Here is a 17,540-nt window from a genome sequence, read left to right on the forward strand (position 1 = left end):
CTTTGGCGGTGTGCTGGACGACAGCACCTTTTTGCAATATATGGGAAGCTTTCGCCGTATAACAGTGCAGGTTATATAGCTCGTACGTTCCCAATGCGTACACTCGAACGCCTGATTGCGTTTAGTTAAAGCAGGGCCACCACGCGCAGGTAGCAATCAGACTCGTGTACGATATAGATATACTCCACCGAAAATCCACACCACGCCGGATTCGTGGGATGATGCTTTTGGAAGACAGTAATCCGGTCTGATATTGATCAATCTACTTGGATGCGCCAAAGCGTTCACTTCAATTCAGAATCGTTTGAGGTTCACGAATGTGTGTGCAGCATGTATAATGACTTGCGAGGGCTCGCCGCTGTATCAAGTCACTCATCCTCCCAGACAAGTCTGGCACCAACTTGTGGGACTCGAGGGATGTAGGACTTGATTGGCGCCAAGGCAGCCTCGATCCCTCGATCGGTCGTATAATCACAGCGAAACCTCTTACAGGTTGCGCTACATCCACCTTTTATTATGTAGACACTATTCTGTTTTCTTTTTTGACCACAAGGGCTTCAATCTGAATTTGAAGATGAAAATTTGAATGTGGTAGTTTTTTACCGCTATACCTAAAATTTCTATCTGACAGTGGATGCGCTGGCGTCTCTCTGGAATTCGTGCTCAAAAAGAGCACTTAAAAAAAAACACTGGGAAAACGAGCACGAAGAGAGAGATTTTGGTTGAGCTATTCTCGTGAGAGAAATGAAATGAAAATCATTTAGTACCGTTCGAATTCTGGTCATTTTCTTGAAGAGAAGTTGACGTTGAAGTTCAACGAACTTTTCGGTAAATTTGATATGTATGTTTACCACAAAAGACGGGTGGGTGTAGTGTAGCGGTTAGAGGTTCCGCTTCCTGCACGATCGATCGGAGGTTCGAATCCGCCCTAGCGCTCGCCAAGCCTTTCGATCCCTCCAGGATCGACGAATTCGTAAAAGACTTGTAGGGGAGGATAAATACACTGACTTGGCACATCTGCTAGCCACCGCAAGTCATTGTTCTGACCAGTTACACGTTCGTAAACCTCAAACGATCCTGAATTGAAGTGGTGGCGCATCCCAAACGGATTGATTAACGCAGGAAACTTTATCCTTTTACCAAAAAAGGCAAACAAAAAGAAATAGGCAAACGAATAACAACGAAATATCTGCTCAAGAACACATATTATACCCATTCTACACTAAAAAAAAATTCCGGCAGGTCACGTGGAAACAACTAGCTGCGATTTTCGCTGTTTCCATCTAGATTTGAAGTTTGCATACGATGACAGGAGCACTTCTGCGCATTTTGTTCCGCAGAGAGCCAGTTTGGATCAGTGAGCACGTGAGCAAGTAGCAAAATGAATGTTTTCCCTGCTTGGGTCCCTCGCTGTCCCAACCACCCCTGAGTTCACCATTTTCACTGGACTCACGTAAATGAAATTGAAGCAATTTTCCACAATGAAAGGCAGCAATTAGAAGTACTGAAATCTTTCTATTGATGAGATGTTTTTTTTTTCATGGTTTCCATTTCCCACACTCGTTAGATACAGCATTCATATCAAGACCTTGCCTATTATTTCCAACAAAAAGTAATCCATTGCTGAATAATGCTCTTTAATGAAAGAATAGATAGTTGTGGAAGTAAACACGCCATGCGAAAACTCGTCCATCATCTACAGTTTCATATACATACTATAACAGTTATTCAGGATGACTGTACTTGCAAAGATCAGTGAGTACAAGCAGAAGTGTAGTCGTAAGATCTACATCATATGCCGGTACATCAGAATCAGAATGAGAAGATTCATCTCTCCTGAAAGAAATCAAAAAATTGTATGCCGAATATTGTTCACACGAGGCGTGCAAATAATATGCTGTATATAATGATATAATGGAATTAGATTTTATTTGCCAACTGCCTTCCTAAAGTTAATGAAGTCTAGAATTCCTGGAAAGCCAGATGAGCGAAATTCCTATTTATTTCAAGAGATCGATAGATCGATAGACCAATGTATTATTGATCCTTGCGATTGAATAGGCTGCACTATCCAGCTACCAAAAATTCGCCTCGAAACTCACGCATTCTGTGATGAGGTAGCATTGGGCGGTGCCGATGCGAGCAATAACCATGAACGTGTTCTGTACCGCCTTCCTATCCTCATAACGCTCCACACCCGGCACTCACCGTTTGTTTGCCTCGAATGCGCTGCTCTTGTTTAGTACAGTCGTGGTAATTGGACTTTTATTCGCTTCTTTCTTAAGTTTGTCTTCATAAGCCCAGCCGATTCAAGTGAGTTCAAAAAGACCGTGGAGAGCTTTAAGCTGAGAATTTCTGTGCACGTTAAATCTCAACGTTGAAACTGTGCCGACGGAGAAACTTATTAGTTGCTCATCTGGAGGAATGACAATTGCGAAGAATTTCCAAAATACCGCAGCCAACAACTTCCGATCAGTCTCGTCTGGTTCAAATATTTGAACACAAATACAGACATGTACCGCTGCATCAAATGTGTTTAACCCTTCGCCCGCGACGCATCTGCATCTACTTCCTGACCTTCCTAATCTCACAGTCCCCTCTCTTGCCGCTGGTTGGACAGCACGATAAAATTTGTGTGCCCGGCGCCTAATCAATCCGCATATCCAGCACGTTCGACATCAATTCAGAATCGTTTGGGGTTTACGAACGCGTGTACAGCCCTACTATCCTGACCTGCGGAGCTAGCCGATGCGTCAAGTCCGTACTTTCATCCTTGCAGTCTGGAACCAGTTTACAAACCACAGAGGGATGAATGGTTTGGTCGGCTCTGGGGCGATTTCGAAACATCGACCGTGCGTGCAGTTGCAGTTGAACCTCTTGGGGACTGCGTTACGCTCGCCCTCACGGTCTCCGTATAGTTGAGTCTTTAGCAGAAGTTATTTCAAATTTTGGGACAAAGGAAATTATTCCCAGAGTTTTAGCACTTCTGCGTGATTAACTGTGCACCTTTCCACGTAATTCCTAGATGTGGGATATGCTCTTGTGATCAAATCGATGGCAGTTGCGCAATTTTCGTAGCTGTCCGATTGTGTGCACAGTTTTTCCAAGCGTTCCTCATTTTCATCCCAATATCCACGCAGTCTTTATTTTTTCCACGAATTAACGCTGTTTTATCGAAATAATCATCCATAGCAGGATAACTGTTTGTTATGACGGCATCGAATTTCATAATTTTGAACTTAGCTAGAACACAGCTAGTCGGTCCCCACATTTCAAATCCAAATGAATCATTTTGCTTTGCTCAGTTCGTTCTTTTGTAAGCATATTTTATTATGAAATGTATTAGGAAATGTTATTTACAAATAGTGAAATTAACTACTTATCGGAGAAGAGGAAGGTCTAAAAATCTACAAAAGGTTTCTTCTTTTTGAAATTTTTAAGAAACCACTGAGTGAGAAAAACTGCAAACAACTACCAGCTTTGATAATAAATTTTGAGGAAGGTGTGGAAGATCTCCATACTCTGGTGTACTCCACTTCTAACATCGTAGTTTATGTCCAGCTAACTTTCAATTTATTCAAAACTCTAGCGGGATAATTGCATTCTACTTCTCTTCTCTCACTCATTGCCACTTTTGTTTATAAAGATTGCACCTTTTCAGCCGCAGGACTGTTGGCAGGTACATTTTAAATGAATTCATGATACTCTGAGGGAACTGCAAACTGATTTTGGAGGCAATTAGGAGTTTTTCGACCGCTCCCATTTCAACTCCCTCCTCAACTAATTTCATCAGCGCAGCTCATGCTTCATGCTCTACAGAACAGCACTTCTGTTTACACAAACGAATTGTCAGTGCATTCAGGGCTGTTCACCACCTACATTATTTGCTTTCCGTAATTCGTTCAATAGTCCCACCACCGTTCAAATCCCCTGAAATTTCTTCTCCAAGTAAGTTTGAAACAGATTTCTTCTTAACTGAAGGAGAAACGGGGCTGTTTCTACCTGCAAGAAGTAAAGACATAAAGAAATTGACGTTACTTTCTTCCTAAAGATATAATATTAAATTATTTTGGCTTGGATTTTTCTTCTAAAGTGGAAAATGTTTTATTAATGGATCAATACGATACGTACGATTTTCAACATTTTCGAAAGAGTAATTATTAGTTTCAACTTACTTTTATATAACTCATGTAAACTAGATACAGTAAAAGGAAGTAGAATGGAGATTTCCACACAAAATAGTATAGTCTAGAACCGAATATGCATTTGCAGCTATCCTGAAAGGAAGAGTGCAGTGTATTTTAAATGAAAGGTATGGAAAAACGTTCGATATGTGATCATTTTCTTGATCGCTCCTACTTTTTTTCTTATTATTTCAATGAATTTTGCAAGAAATAATCACAGAAACTGTCGTATGCAGTTCAAAAGGTCGGAGCAATCAAGAAAATAATCAAATATCAATTTCTCGTAAACGAGAACATCGGAAAAATTCCGCAGAACTCAGAACAATACAGAACAGAAAGTGAAAACAAGTGAAAAATTGTTAATCGCATGATTTTTACTGAAAATGGGTAAAGTGGCGGAGTTCGGTAACCGATGACGTCCTACAACGTCACTTATTCTCAACTATTTGAATGTATTTCTTCCATGCATCCAAGAATAACCGAACACAACTCATTGCTTCCGTCAAGCAGCGGGAGACTTCCGGAAAATCTTGTTGGCAATGCCATCAACTAGCGAACCACAAAATGGACAACGGCAGTGGATTTTTCTTTGTCTCTGGCATATTTGCCGCAGTATCCTCTAATCCTATAGTTCTCTTTATTGTTTTAGGCTTTAGTGGTTTCTTCTTTCAAATTTTATGCGATTTTGCCAAGATATGACTGGTGTAAAAAAACGAAGGAATCATAAACGATTGGTTCATGTCCAATAGAAACGAAAAAATGTGGAACGCAGAAGTTTCCTTCTGGATCTAAGTGGTTTACATCTTTATGAATTCCCAACATTGTTCTAGAAGCGAGAAAATCTCTTATTTTACAGCAGAACTTTATTACTGTAACCGGTCCTTAAGCTTCTTTATCGAATAATACTTAAAGGCATCACCCCACGAATCTGAGGTGGTACGGATTTCAGGTGGAGTATTCGTATACGAGATTGTAGATTATGGAAGAGGGGGTGATTCCGCCCATTTCTTCTTAATTGGTGTAAAAAACAGCCCGGAATATGCGGCGCGTGCACAAGGCTGGCGCGCTCCAATCGAACTCGTAGTGGAAAGGAGCGCGTTGAAACGCTCGAAGCCTTATCGTCCGGGTCATTTTTTGCGGCAATTAGGAAGAAATGGACGCAATCATCCTTCTCTCAGTAATCTACTATCGTGTATACGAATACTCCACCGGAAATCCGTACCACCTCAGACTCGTGGGGTGATGCCTTTTACAACGCTCAGTCAAAACTTTTGAATCTGCAGTGAGAAATTCTTTAAGTATTGTATCGTGAGAGTAGAACATATCGCTCGCTATTCCGGTAACATTTGAACCGCGGATGACTCACATGTGCAACGCCCTCCACCTTCGAGAAATTGTTCCGGGACTGCTTTCATTTATTGTTTGCTGCATGAATCTCCCCGTGCGTGCGCTCCAACGCATTCACAGGAAGAGACGCCGTCAGTGGGAACAATGGCGATGTGTTGCTAACAATCATTCGTCTATAAATATTTGCTTGTTTACAAGCCTTCAGGTATCATTCGTATGTTACGGAATGCATTTATGGCTAAACACATCGTTATGTCCTCCACTCTCCAGAATGTCTCCAGAACGTGGGTCTCCTTTCTTCTTTTCTTGACGTTTTCACAATAGAAAGTATCAAAATTACGAGAAAACGCAGAAGAAGGGGCTACATTTGAAATATTTCAATAGGCATGCTCCATGGGAAAAACCAACATCGCTTTTGTCCGTCTTCTTTATTCTCTCTTTTTCTCTCTTCATTTTCAGAAGCAATTTTCACAACAAATTCCCTTTGATGTTTCTCTTTCCCTTTTTTAAATTTCCAACATATTTTTGCTATAAAAGAAATCATCCTAAAGTTGTACTTCTCTTAATTACCAGTTTTCCATCAATGAGTTTTACAACAATGTTCTAAGCACAAAACAATCCCTTGTCGTCTTTCTCTTCAGCATTTTCCCACCCGGACAATTTCTGGAGAAACTTGCTGTGCTTGAGCCATCTTCTTTGCTAGCAAATTTTTATTTTCCATTTCCATTAGAAATGAATAACGAGTAATATTGAGCTCCAGAGGTAGTCCAAGTAAATTATACACGAAAAAAAACAAAACCTATTGTTAATGCTCTGTGTTGTTATGCCAACCAAGGTTTTAAGTAAAAGGTTTCTCGTTGGACTGACGTTTCATTAGAATAGCAATTTCCTGGAACAAAATTGTTCTCCTGTTCCTCTTCTTCGAACTCATTCTACACAGCTCTAAAACAATACAGAAACATCTATTCAACGATAAATCGATCCTATACCGTAAGAAAAATGTGAAGAAAAGCAAGTACCAGGAATTATTTATTCATTTATTATATTTACATTGTATTTATATTATTTTGTTATATCTGACATTACTTTAACTTTGAAAATCCGCCTTCCACTTTTCCAAAGAAAAAGACATGATCCTCCTTTTTTCAGCTTTTCGGGACTCACTTTTTTTAAAGAAGAAAAAACACGAATACATAAAAGTACACACGTTCAGTTATCTTTTCTTCCGCTATCAAACGCCACTTTCTAACAATTGTTTCCCCGTCATATGTTCATTTGTGGATGTGTACTAGTTTCTTGCATTGGTTTTTTTGCACATTTTGGGGCATTAGAGCCTTAACGGCTAAAAATCGTTTGTTGTAGAATTGGTTTTGCAATAGGTCTTCTACAATAAGGAAAAAATCAGGAGCTACGGAAATTTGGTCGCCCTGGGGTTCTCCTCTGAAAACCATTGGTACTGCTAAGCAAACCACAAATAAAAAATGCGTTCGCACCTGCATCCAAACGTCATTCTTAAAGCCACCACCCCACGAATCTTGGGTGATACGGAATTCAGCTGGAGTATTCCGATACGGGATCGTAGATTATGGGGGAGAGTGAGTCCGTCCATTTCTTCCTAATTTCCGTAAAAAACGGCCCGGAAGATGTGGGTTCTGGGCGTTTTGCGCGCTACTTTGCAACGAGTTCGATTGGAGCGCGCCAGCCTAGTGCACGCGCAGCATCTTCCGGGCCGTTTTTTCCGGCAATTAGGAAGAAATGAACGAAATCACTTTCCTCCCTATAATCTACTATGCCGTATACGAATACTTCACCTGAAATCCGTACCATCCCAGATTCGTGGGATAATGCCTTTAATTATTCTCACTCTGCCTGATGTCTCAGTTTGCCAATTCTCAGGTTTTTCTCCCGAAGTTAAACGAGTAAAGACATCTCCCTATGTAACGAACTGACTTTTTGAAATCATCTTTAAAAATTGTAACACTTTGCAAATCTTGAGGATCTTGAGAGAGAATTTACTTTCACAAAGGAAGGTCCGAGCACCAGCTTTATGTCCGTTTAGTACCTCTTCAGACGAACTGTATAATAACAATCAAGAAAATAGAGAAAGCCTATCTCAGAGGCGTAATACTGAGTTTTCGTTGCAGCACATCATTTTTTCTGATTTTCCGTGGCCTATGGAAAGCACTTTTACTTAATGGTTCACAGAATCCATTAAGAGCTGCACATAAAAAACAAAACATATTTTGCGAAAATTAACGCATTTTCTGCTCAGAACGACCTCGAATATTCACTGATTTTCCCTTCTTTAAATTACGACAAATATTTTTCAAGTCCAATATTATCGTAAGATGTTAAGGCCGTAGGACAACATAGTCAGTGATACCAAATCTCCTGATTATTCCACTACTTGTTCTACAGTAAACATTTCCTACGCTTCTACATTTTGTTGCCGCGCAGGAATTGATAAATTAGCCGTTGGTTTTATTTTGCGTGAAAAATTTGGTCAACTTCGTTGATTTTCAGAAACCAAGGGTTTTTTTCCTTCATTAATTGATGCTCGCATGTGATAAACACAGATTAGAGAAGCCTTATTAATCGAAATCCGGCTCACTTCATTGATTCTAAATGGTTGACAGCGATTCTCCGAGAGAAATCCATGTCATCAAATAAAACATCGAATACAGTAGGCAACGCATTTTTTTTGCTGTGAATGACACTGAAATAAATCCGTGTGAAGTTTTGACGTGTCGTTTAGCCGCCAATCAAGTGGAGTCCTCGACTAAGTAACACTTTAATGCATTAACTTTGCTTGCAAATCCGATAAGCCGTATTGTGGATGTGGAGAAACCACTTCCTCTTTTATCCTTGGGGTTCATTCTATAGGAAATTCGCGATAGGAAATTTCATAAAATATCAGCTATGATAGTACTCAAATATTTCAATAACGTCCAGGAAAATTCGAGTTGATTGCAGCATCAAAAGAAGAACGAAAAATGACTATCTCGTTGAGTTTTCAGGAAAAAATCAGGTAGGAAAAGTCATTCTGTAGTCGGTTTTCTGACCGATACCAACTTAGGTTCCCCAAAATTGCATCTCAAGAAGTAATTCCACTCCCTCATCCACATATCTTGAAGAAAAAACCGAAATCGCATCCAACGGTGAGGTCACACCAGTTTCTCCCACGATTTTTAGCCTTGAACTTATATTTCTCTTCTCTCAAGCTTTGTAAAATGAAGAAATGTGCGAAGAAAGAACCAATAGTATGACCGAAAGGATGTGATGAGGAACGACTGACAATGTTTACAGTAAAATGAAGTGAACTCTCAATTCAAAGCGTTCGAAAGAACTACAAAGTCGTGATGTTTCAGGATTTCTACCCTGCCTTCTTTTATCATTCTTACCCCTGATAAACCGGGCAGTAATCGTTTGACTCATGCAACCGATGGCCAGCATATGGTCTTCGAATCGCGCAATGACAAATTCTCGCCAGATGGCCGGTGACATTAAAATGCGCCTTGGAATCGCTATTTTAATCTGTAGAGAGATGAAGAGGCTGCGTATTTAGTGCGTTGCTTGTCTTCACTTCTCATTTCGTGCGCGTTTTTTCTCTTCGGATTGTCTTTTTTCCTTCCTTCCAATGTCTAAATATCAATAGAAGAATAGTCGAAGTGCCATTCTGGGATCTAACCAGTTCCTGGAAGAATGAGTGACTTCCAGAAGTAACGTTAGCACGTATTATCCGATGGGAAGACTCAATGTTAATGAATGAAATGAGAATTGTACGGCGTTGATCAAATCCTTTCGAATGCGCCTACGCGTTCGACTTCAATTCACAGCAGCTTGTGGTGTATGAACGCGTGCGGCCTATAGAGGGACCAACGGGCGGTAGATGTCGAACGAATAAAAAGCTCGGTTGGCTCCGAAGAGGTTCCGAACCCTCAACCATACAGTCACGGCCGAGTTCCCCTCCTACCGACTGCTCTGCACTCATCTCGTTTAATATTACCATTCTATGAAACGTCGGCATACAACTGATTCGCTCACCGACCTCGGTCCTACCACCTTCGCGCCAGAGCCTTGGAAGACGGCAAACTGGCAATGCATCCTCTTCCTCTTGTTGTACAAGATATGAAACAGGAAACACTAATTTATCTAATATTTCTCTTTACTCTGGTAACATTCTTTTTTCTTTGAGAAACAAAGAAGCAAACGAATGAATACTTTTTGATTTTATTTTCTCGCTGGACTTTCCCATTTCTTCCCAATAATTTTTCTGACATCTTTCCTGAAATTTTATCCTGAATTGATAATGTTGAAAATTATGGATATGTTTTGTCGACGCGTTCTTCGTGAAGAAAACCACTTCACTTCCTCGTACTGACCATAAGAAAATGAGTGTGAACGACAATAGCAGTGAAATATGAGCAATTCCTCATAAGAGGGTAATCCAATCATCGACTACCTCTTTTTATCTGCACTTTCTATGGTTGTAGAAGCTGTAAATTGGGTTGAATTGCAAAAATACCATATGCATAAAGAATATGCAAAAATATGTGGATTTAAAAGCAGCTCCGGAAAAAGTTTCGACGTTTTATCCTTCCTACTATGGTTTAGAATAGCGCCTGAAAGTAGGTTACACAAAATCTCCTTAGTTTACTTCATACGAAATGAGTGTAATTTAACCTAAATGACCGAGACTACCTTTTCACATTTATAGACCCAGACCTCTTTGGACTAGAAAGATCAGTGAGAAAATAGTTCCCAATCCAAAAGTGGACTCTTTGAATTAATTTTTCTCACAGTATGCCTCAGTCTCGACCCATCTCTAAAGGTAAGCCGATCTGACTTTTGGATCCGACTAAATTCCTAAAAGAAATTCAATATCGATGAATAGGGAGTATTTTTCCTAAAAGAAGGAGTTTTATAATGGCTCCGTAACAGCAACAGGAATTTTTCGTTCAAATAGGGGGAGAGGTTATCCATGCGTTCACGTTTTTCCAGTTCGCTAACCTAATTTCCTAAAGAAGTCAGATTAATCTTAACAGCTTGTGAAAAGTTCTATAGACTAGAGTAAAGAATAAAGCTTTTAGTGAAATGTCGCGTTCACCGCAGATTACTGGAGTGGCTCCCGGAAGGCCATTCATCAAAGACGACTTACTAATCCATCGAGAAAATTGCCCGTAGGCAGCAATCGCAATCGTCGTCCACTATTCTTTATTAGTGTGACCATCGTAGCGATACGCAAATAAATTCTTCTAGAAGTTATTCTCGCGCACGAATAACCACTTAAACTGTCTATATTGTACGAATGTATTTCAGCCTTGGGTTTCTTTAACGTTTGTTTCACATAAGTGCTAGCACCCACATAACGTATGTATTCGTCGTCACCACATCATTTCTTTGTCTACTTTTTCATAAATCTATCGCAACTTAACTCTCCAGAGTCAAATTTTTCATCGAGTTGAACGATTTCCTCCATAAGCAAGGATGAATTTTAGCACCCCGAAGTTTCCAGCTCTATTCGCTCCAGAAATGTTCTTAAAAATCAGTTTACATTTTTACTTCGAACTACTGTACTCTGGTTGCATATGATTACTGCAATATGAATTCTTTCTTACTTAGAACATAAAATGCAAAACTGAAAATAGATGAATAAAGCATACAATCAGCGGCGTATCAATCTGCTTGGGATGCGCCAACGCGCTTTACTGGAATTCGTGATCGTTGAGGTTTTTCGGAACGCGTGTTGGCCTATACAGTGACTTGCGGGGGCCAGCCGATGATCAAGTCAGTGTTTTTATCCTCCCGGACAAGCCTGGTACCAACTTATCGCCCCGGAGGGGTGAAAGGCTTGGTTTGCACTAGGACGGTTTTGAACCCTCGACCGTGTGGCTACAACGGACCTCTAACCGACTGCGCTACACGCCACGCTGCTTCTTATTTTAGCTCCTCCAAAACTTCTCTTCTGTCTCTCTACTCTCATTCGAAGATGCACGAGTGGATATTACAAATATACCATAAGCAGATGATTTCAATCTAAAAAAAAGTTGCTGCTTAAATCTATAAGCAGGGATCCCCGATGCCTAAAAATGGTATAGATTTAATATCCACAAAGCTGCTTTGGCTTTCAGCGGACACGTGCAGATTGTCGTAAACACATCTACGTCGCAGCACACTTTTCATCGAACGTCAGCGATCGTCGCTGGAACCGATTTTGGCGAACACGAGGCGGAGCTGTGAAAGAGTTTTTCCGTGTACACCACCGTCGATCGCACATTCATTTTTAGATTTCTTCGATAGTGTCCTCAAAGTAGTGGACCTTAGAACCTCAGATGTCATCAGGATTAGCCTTTGAGCTTCCGCTAACGGATAGAACGAGGACTGCAACCTTGGCATGTACTTTGTCCATATTTACTGATATTCTTAATTGAAATGTCACTGATAATTGACTTTTTCTCCACATTTTTAGATTTTACTTCTTTTCTTCGAAATTCTAAAAAGACATTCTGAACATGGCTCAATAATTTTCCATTCATTGTTTGATTTATTAGCTCGTGCCTTTACTTGTTGATTTCATTACATTTATTCTCCGTGTGGTATTTACCTACTTTCCTCGTTATTTTCACTTATGTTTACACTCAATTGACAATAGATGGACCTTGCCTAAATATTTTCTGGATGCGTAATTTCGAAGAACTTGAGCAAGTAGGATAAGTTCCTTAATGAACATTTCCGGAAGGGAGAAGCAAGTACATAGACATAAGGTGAGACACAATTCTGACAAATACCGTATAACTAAACCAGTCAATAATATGTTCTCGATAAATTCCTTATATTACTTTGTTCTGGATATTCGGGTACCGTAGTTTCTGCAATGAAGCAGTGCAGACAAGCAGTGCGGAAGTATAAGCTATAATGTAGGGAAGGGAAGTAATTTCAGTTCTAAACATCCAGACTTTTGGCTCAAAAACTGCTTCGAATCTTTTTTTTTATTTTCGTATCCTTATTCACGGCTTCTTCTGTTTCTATTGTCAACCTACCTAACCCGCTTAGAGTGGAATTTCTCCATTTCTTTCACTATCAGTCTCACTTCTTATACTTCAATGTATTATCCGTTTCACGTCCCTCCTTTAATAACCTCAACGATGTTCTTGATTAGATGATACTAAAATAATTCACGTGTCGTAAGCTGCACTCACTTAAACTGATGAATCGACCGTTAATCTCCTTTCGTTGCAGCGGCGCTTCGGTTAAGCCGATCCGCTGTGCGTTTGACGTCGTCGACGAAATCCTGCGGCTCATCCGCAATCCACATAGCCTCGATTACATCTAAAAACATTTATCGAAATGTGCCGCGTGTCACTGTTGATTGTGTTCAGTTGAAAAAGACAGGTGTGATCAATATTGCTCGTTCATACGAGAATTTTCCTATTTTTTTTGTCCACACAAAACTCGTTCTAAACTCTGAGGAGCTCAACTTCATCGAATTCTCATCTAAAAAAGATGAATTTTACCGAAACCGATTTGTTGTTAATCTAATCACTTTTCATTTCAGCACGAAAACACCATGGTAACTCTATCACAAGAGGTACGTGATTGCCATTAATGACTTTATTATTTGGAGTTTGAGTTTTTATAAAAATCAGGAGAAACTGCCTTGAACAGGAGATAAAGTCGTGATATTTGTAAAGTATTCCTCTTTTCCGAACTTTTCCACCACTGACTACAACGTCTTCCTGTCATCCTGAAAATGTTGATCGAAAATTGGTAATAATTCCTAAGTCCATATTATGACTATAATGAAGACTTAACCGTAAATAGCGCGTGTAGCGTCGCATGAGTGAAGGAATTGGTTCGAAAAACTTGGCATTTTCAGAACAGCATTTTTCAGCGCAAAAAAACGCGATTTATGACAATAATCAAGAAGAATTTCTACTGCATTTCAAAGAGTTCTTAATAATTTGTTTGGTTTATTGGTTTGTAGGCACCTTCAAAAGCAAAAAGCACAATGCGTTCTTAATCTATGTAGCCTCATTTATTTGGATGAGGAGTTGACGACGTCATCACCTGTCTGCTCAGCCCATTTACATTACAGACTACTGGGATTACTTTGAAAAAAATGTCAAAACCAGAAATATTATAAAAATGCTTTCCATGATCCTATCAAGTTTTGGTTCTTCTTTCTCTAACGGACCTCTGCGAACCAAGAAACGATGTCCTTGCATTCCCTGTGCAGTAACAACTCAACTTTTAACCACTCAACTCTGCCCGTTTGAAGATTAAAATTTAAATGCATCTCAGTTTTAAGTCACTTCTTCTGGGAAAAAATGTACATCTTAGTTGAACTGACATAGACGGACCGATGGTATGTGTTTACCTCTCTCTCTTCGAGGATTCAATATGCGTGGAATCCTACGCTATGCAAAAAGGACATCGCACTATGATTATCGCAAACTTTCACATGAAAACATTTCTGGTTTCGTAGTTGATAGGAGGTTGTACCACGGGTGGCTGACAAAAAAAGAATTAAAAACAAGAGATCTTTTATGGTTCACCTCTTGCTTAACTTTTTAAAAGCACTTTTAGTTTCATCCGGTAGATATTTTTGTTATTCTTTTGAAGTCACCATATAAGAAAACTGACAGCACAGTTTGCATCGTTGGGAGATGGGTGCAACCAAATACTGTTTCTTCCGCGTTATTTCTGGAGTGCTACGCGGAGTGAGTGGGATCAGACCCGACGCTGTGAAGTGCATCCTCATCCGCTCGTGGGAAGATCGGCAGCACTCCGACTAATATGCTTAAAATGAGCAGCGGAAGACGTGCCTGCAAAATCGGAGACGCGTTGCGAGTCGCCCGCCTTGTATTACCCGTAATAAGTTGCATCGTAATAAATAAATTGACTCAAGCAAAACTTAGAAAACTCCTCGTTACAGGCGAAGAATGCTCTGGTGACGTACTCAGGAGAGCGTCGACAAATCCCCTTTGAGATGTTTGAGGCGTTCAACCTCAATTCGTTGTTTTTATTTTTTACCCAACCAGTCCTGTACCAATTCACGAATCCCGTAGGGATGTTAGGTTGGCCCAGACAGGTTTCAAACCATAGGGTGTACAATCGCAACCGAACCTCTTGCCGGCTGTGTTGCACCCATATTAAAGCAACATTAGTGAAGTGTATCCAATGCATTTCACTAATAGCATTTTATTTATGGAGACAAGAAGTAAAGCAAAAGCTACACGGCGAGCGCAATATCTTTGTGGTGACTATGACCACATTATTGCAAAGTTAAAAATATCAACTGAATACGCAAAAAATTTTTAAATGTGCAATTTCTTCTTTGGCCGCTGCAAAATCCAGAACTTTTTTCACTTCACAGCCACATAAAAGTGGTCTGTAAGAGATGTATTCATTATTCTTCACTACGAGTTCCACTCAAGTAGATTTCGTCATCGATGAACAGCACTTCCCTACCAAAAACAACAAAACAAACAAATAGAAAACATTTTATCCAATACTAGTGTAATTGCTGGAAAAACACATTTCGCGATTACACTAGCATTTCTAGGCACAGATCCGAATAACAGTAATTTAGGTAATCTCCGTTGGAGTGATGGTGATCGTGTGCACCACACTGTCGCTCTTCTGTGTTGTGTTGTGGCTAGTTCGATGCAGACGAGATCAACTGAGGCATAAAGAGGAGCGACAAAGGGAAAAAGATCTTGACTCCTATAGAGAGTGAGTGATCTATGAAGAAAGTAGGAACCGATTAGTAAAATCTCAAGAACATTCTCTCGTATTCCTTCCAGAAAACATCCCAATAAACCTGTTTCGAAGCGAGCTGTTGCGGATACGGTAAAAAAGCCGAAACAAGCCGAAAGTACAATAAGCATCAAATCAAAGGACGGGAGTCAGAAGGAGGTCGTGTCAGGAAGCAGTGATGCAAAAGAAGCAGAAACTATGGGACAGGTAGTGTTCTAACCAAAAATTAGTGCCTTTCTGAAGTTCTGAACAGAAATTTCCTAGTTCGAAGCACGTGTAGCGCAAGCATACGCTTGCAAGCCATTAGAGCGAATAAAGGAAGAATCGACACAATCGACACCTGTTCGGAATGTGAGTTCTTCTAGTTGCAGACTTGAGGAAAGAATAAATCAAAAGTAACTTAATCCTGACATCATTACGAGAGAAGCGACAAACAAAATGAGAAGTAGAAGTAACGCATCTAGTCCCGAGTAGTTTCTTTCTTTCTCCTATACACTCCACTTTCTAGATTTCAAAACTCTTTCAAACAAAATTCCCAAAACAAAACAAATTTTTATGTTAAGAAATCTCTTATTTATTAACAAATAACGGTACTACTGCTACAATTTTCAATTTTTTTTGCGATTCTATTGGATTTTGTTTCTACTCCTACAACGTCTCTCTAACTCTATTATTAACTATGAATCTTCTGTTCTTTTTATAATTTTTCCGCGAGTCACATTGAAGAAAACGATCTTAAAAGAATCACCCTACGAATGTGGGGTAGTACGGGTTTTAGTCGTAGATTGTGGGGAAGAGGGTGATTCCGTCCATTTCTCCCTGTATCAGTGGAAACGATGTTTCGGAACGCTGTTTCTTACGACGTCCTCAATTGCAGCGCGCCACCCTTGCGCCGCCCGCCAGCGATTCGTCCAAATGGGTTTTCGACGAATCGCAGGTGGGGCGGGGCGCAAACGTTGCGCACTGCAACAGAAGTAGTCGTAAGAAACAGTATTCCGGGTTCGTCCATTTCCACTGATACAGGGAGAAATGGACGGAGTCACCCTCTTCTTCACAATCTACGACCCCGTATAGGCATTACCCGCCTGAATCCCGTACCACTCCAGACTTGTGGGGTAATGCGTTTAAAGGAAAATTCTATCTCACCTGCTTATATAATTTTTCATTGAAAATTACATCCATATATATTTAGTTGTTATTTATTTGCATCGTTTTCGAATGTAAAGATGATAATAACATACTCAAACTACCCTTACTCAACAACCCTTACACATATTATTTTACTCTCCAGAAACGACTGGATACTGTATCAGTGACGGCCTCTTTCGAGACATTACAACGAAATGACTCTAAGGTGGGTTTCAGAGCCCTCAAATTGAACATGCAGTATCTCGAGAATTATTGATAAGCATTGACGTAGTTAATAATGAATAAATTCAAGAATGAATTTAGGTTAACGTATTCCCAGCGGATAAAATGGAAGAAATCGACCTCAATCCTGGGCTAAATAGTGTCATCAACCTGGAGACCATTTAATGTTTACCTCGTCAGCCTTTTTGTTCACGCATTTTGTGTTTTTATCCTTAACTTCTGTTTTCATTATTGCTCGAATTCTGTTGTTTTTCCGCTTTCATCAGGCGGCAATGCTTTATGTCGCCATAAATGAAATCGATTGGTTTCCGCCTTGCTATAATTTTCCTGTGATCTCATTGTGTTTCAACGTTTCGGCTGTTCATTTACGGTATTCACAGTTTATGAAGAAGTGTTTTATCCCATAAATAAAATGTCGAATGTATTTTGGTCTTGCTTTCCATACACATTGAAAAGTGGTACTGTTTAACATACATGCCTTAGTCGTCCAGAAGTGAAGGGAGCCAGTGCTCCGCCTCCCTTCACTTCTGGACGGTTGACGAAAGGACCCGTTCACCGCTTGGCGGTTTGCAAAGGGATTCTCACCAATTGAACTGGAACCCATGAGCTAAACCCCCTTCGCCTGAAGAGGGTCCGGCTCCTCCCCACCGCCTATCCTGTTTAATATAGAATTCAGTTAGATTCGGATAACAAACAATGGATAATAATAACAAATGATTTGTAGTTTTACCAGGTACTAATCTGATTTCTTCATATGGAAGAAATAAGTGTGCGCAAATTTGGCCATTTGTCCACTAGCATGTAATTTGCAAAGGAGGCTGCAGAGGAAGCCCTTAAAATGTGAAGGCGAATTTGTAAACAGATAAGCGTACATAAATA

The 17,540-nt window shown here is 40.0% G+C and overlaps 1 protein-coding gene across 2 annotated transcripts; it reads left to right on the top strand.

Moving 5' to 3' along the window:
• Positions 1–10,334: 10,334 nt before the first annotated feature.
• Positions 10,335–16,826, top strand: RB195_002347 (uncharacterized protein; the record flags this gene model as incomplete). 2 transcript variants are annotated; one of them, XM_064199578.1, is made up of 9 exons in its annotated part: positions 10,335–10,362; positions 12,771–12,923; positions 13,087–13,119; positions 15,124–15,144; positions 15,194–15,266; positions 15,338–15,497; positions 15,555–15,641; positions 16,582–16,644; positions 16,743–16,826. In XM_064199578.1, 9 exons carry the CDS (start codon positions 10,335–10,337, stop codon positions 16,824–16,826), a joined length of 702 nt encoding a protein of 233 aa, XP_064055459.1. The 2 variants fall into 2 exon arrangements, with proteins under 2 accessions (XP_064055459.1, XP_013299711.2); XM_013444257.2 differs by lacking the exons at positions 10,335–10,362; positions 12,771–12,923 and having other exon boundaries at positions 13,099–13,119; positions 15,124–15,266.
• Between the last annotated feature and the right edge of the window lie 714 nt (positions 16,827–17,540).

Source organism: Necator americanus, chromosome IV, assembly GCF_031761385.1.
Source record: "Necator americanus strain Aroian chromosome IV, whole genome shotgun sequence".
Taxonomy (NCBI): Eukaryota; Metazoa; Nematoda; class Chromadorea; order Rhabditida; family Ancylostomatidae; genus Necator; species Necator americanus.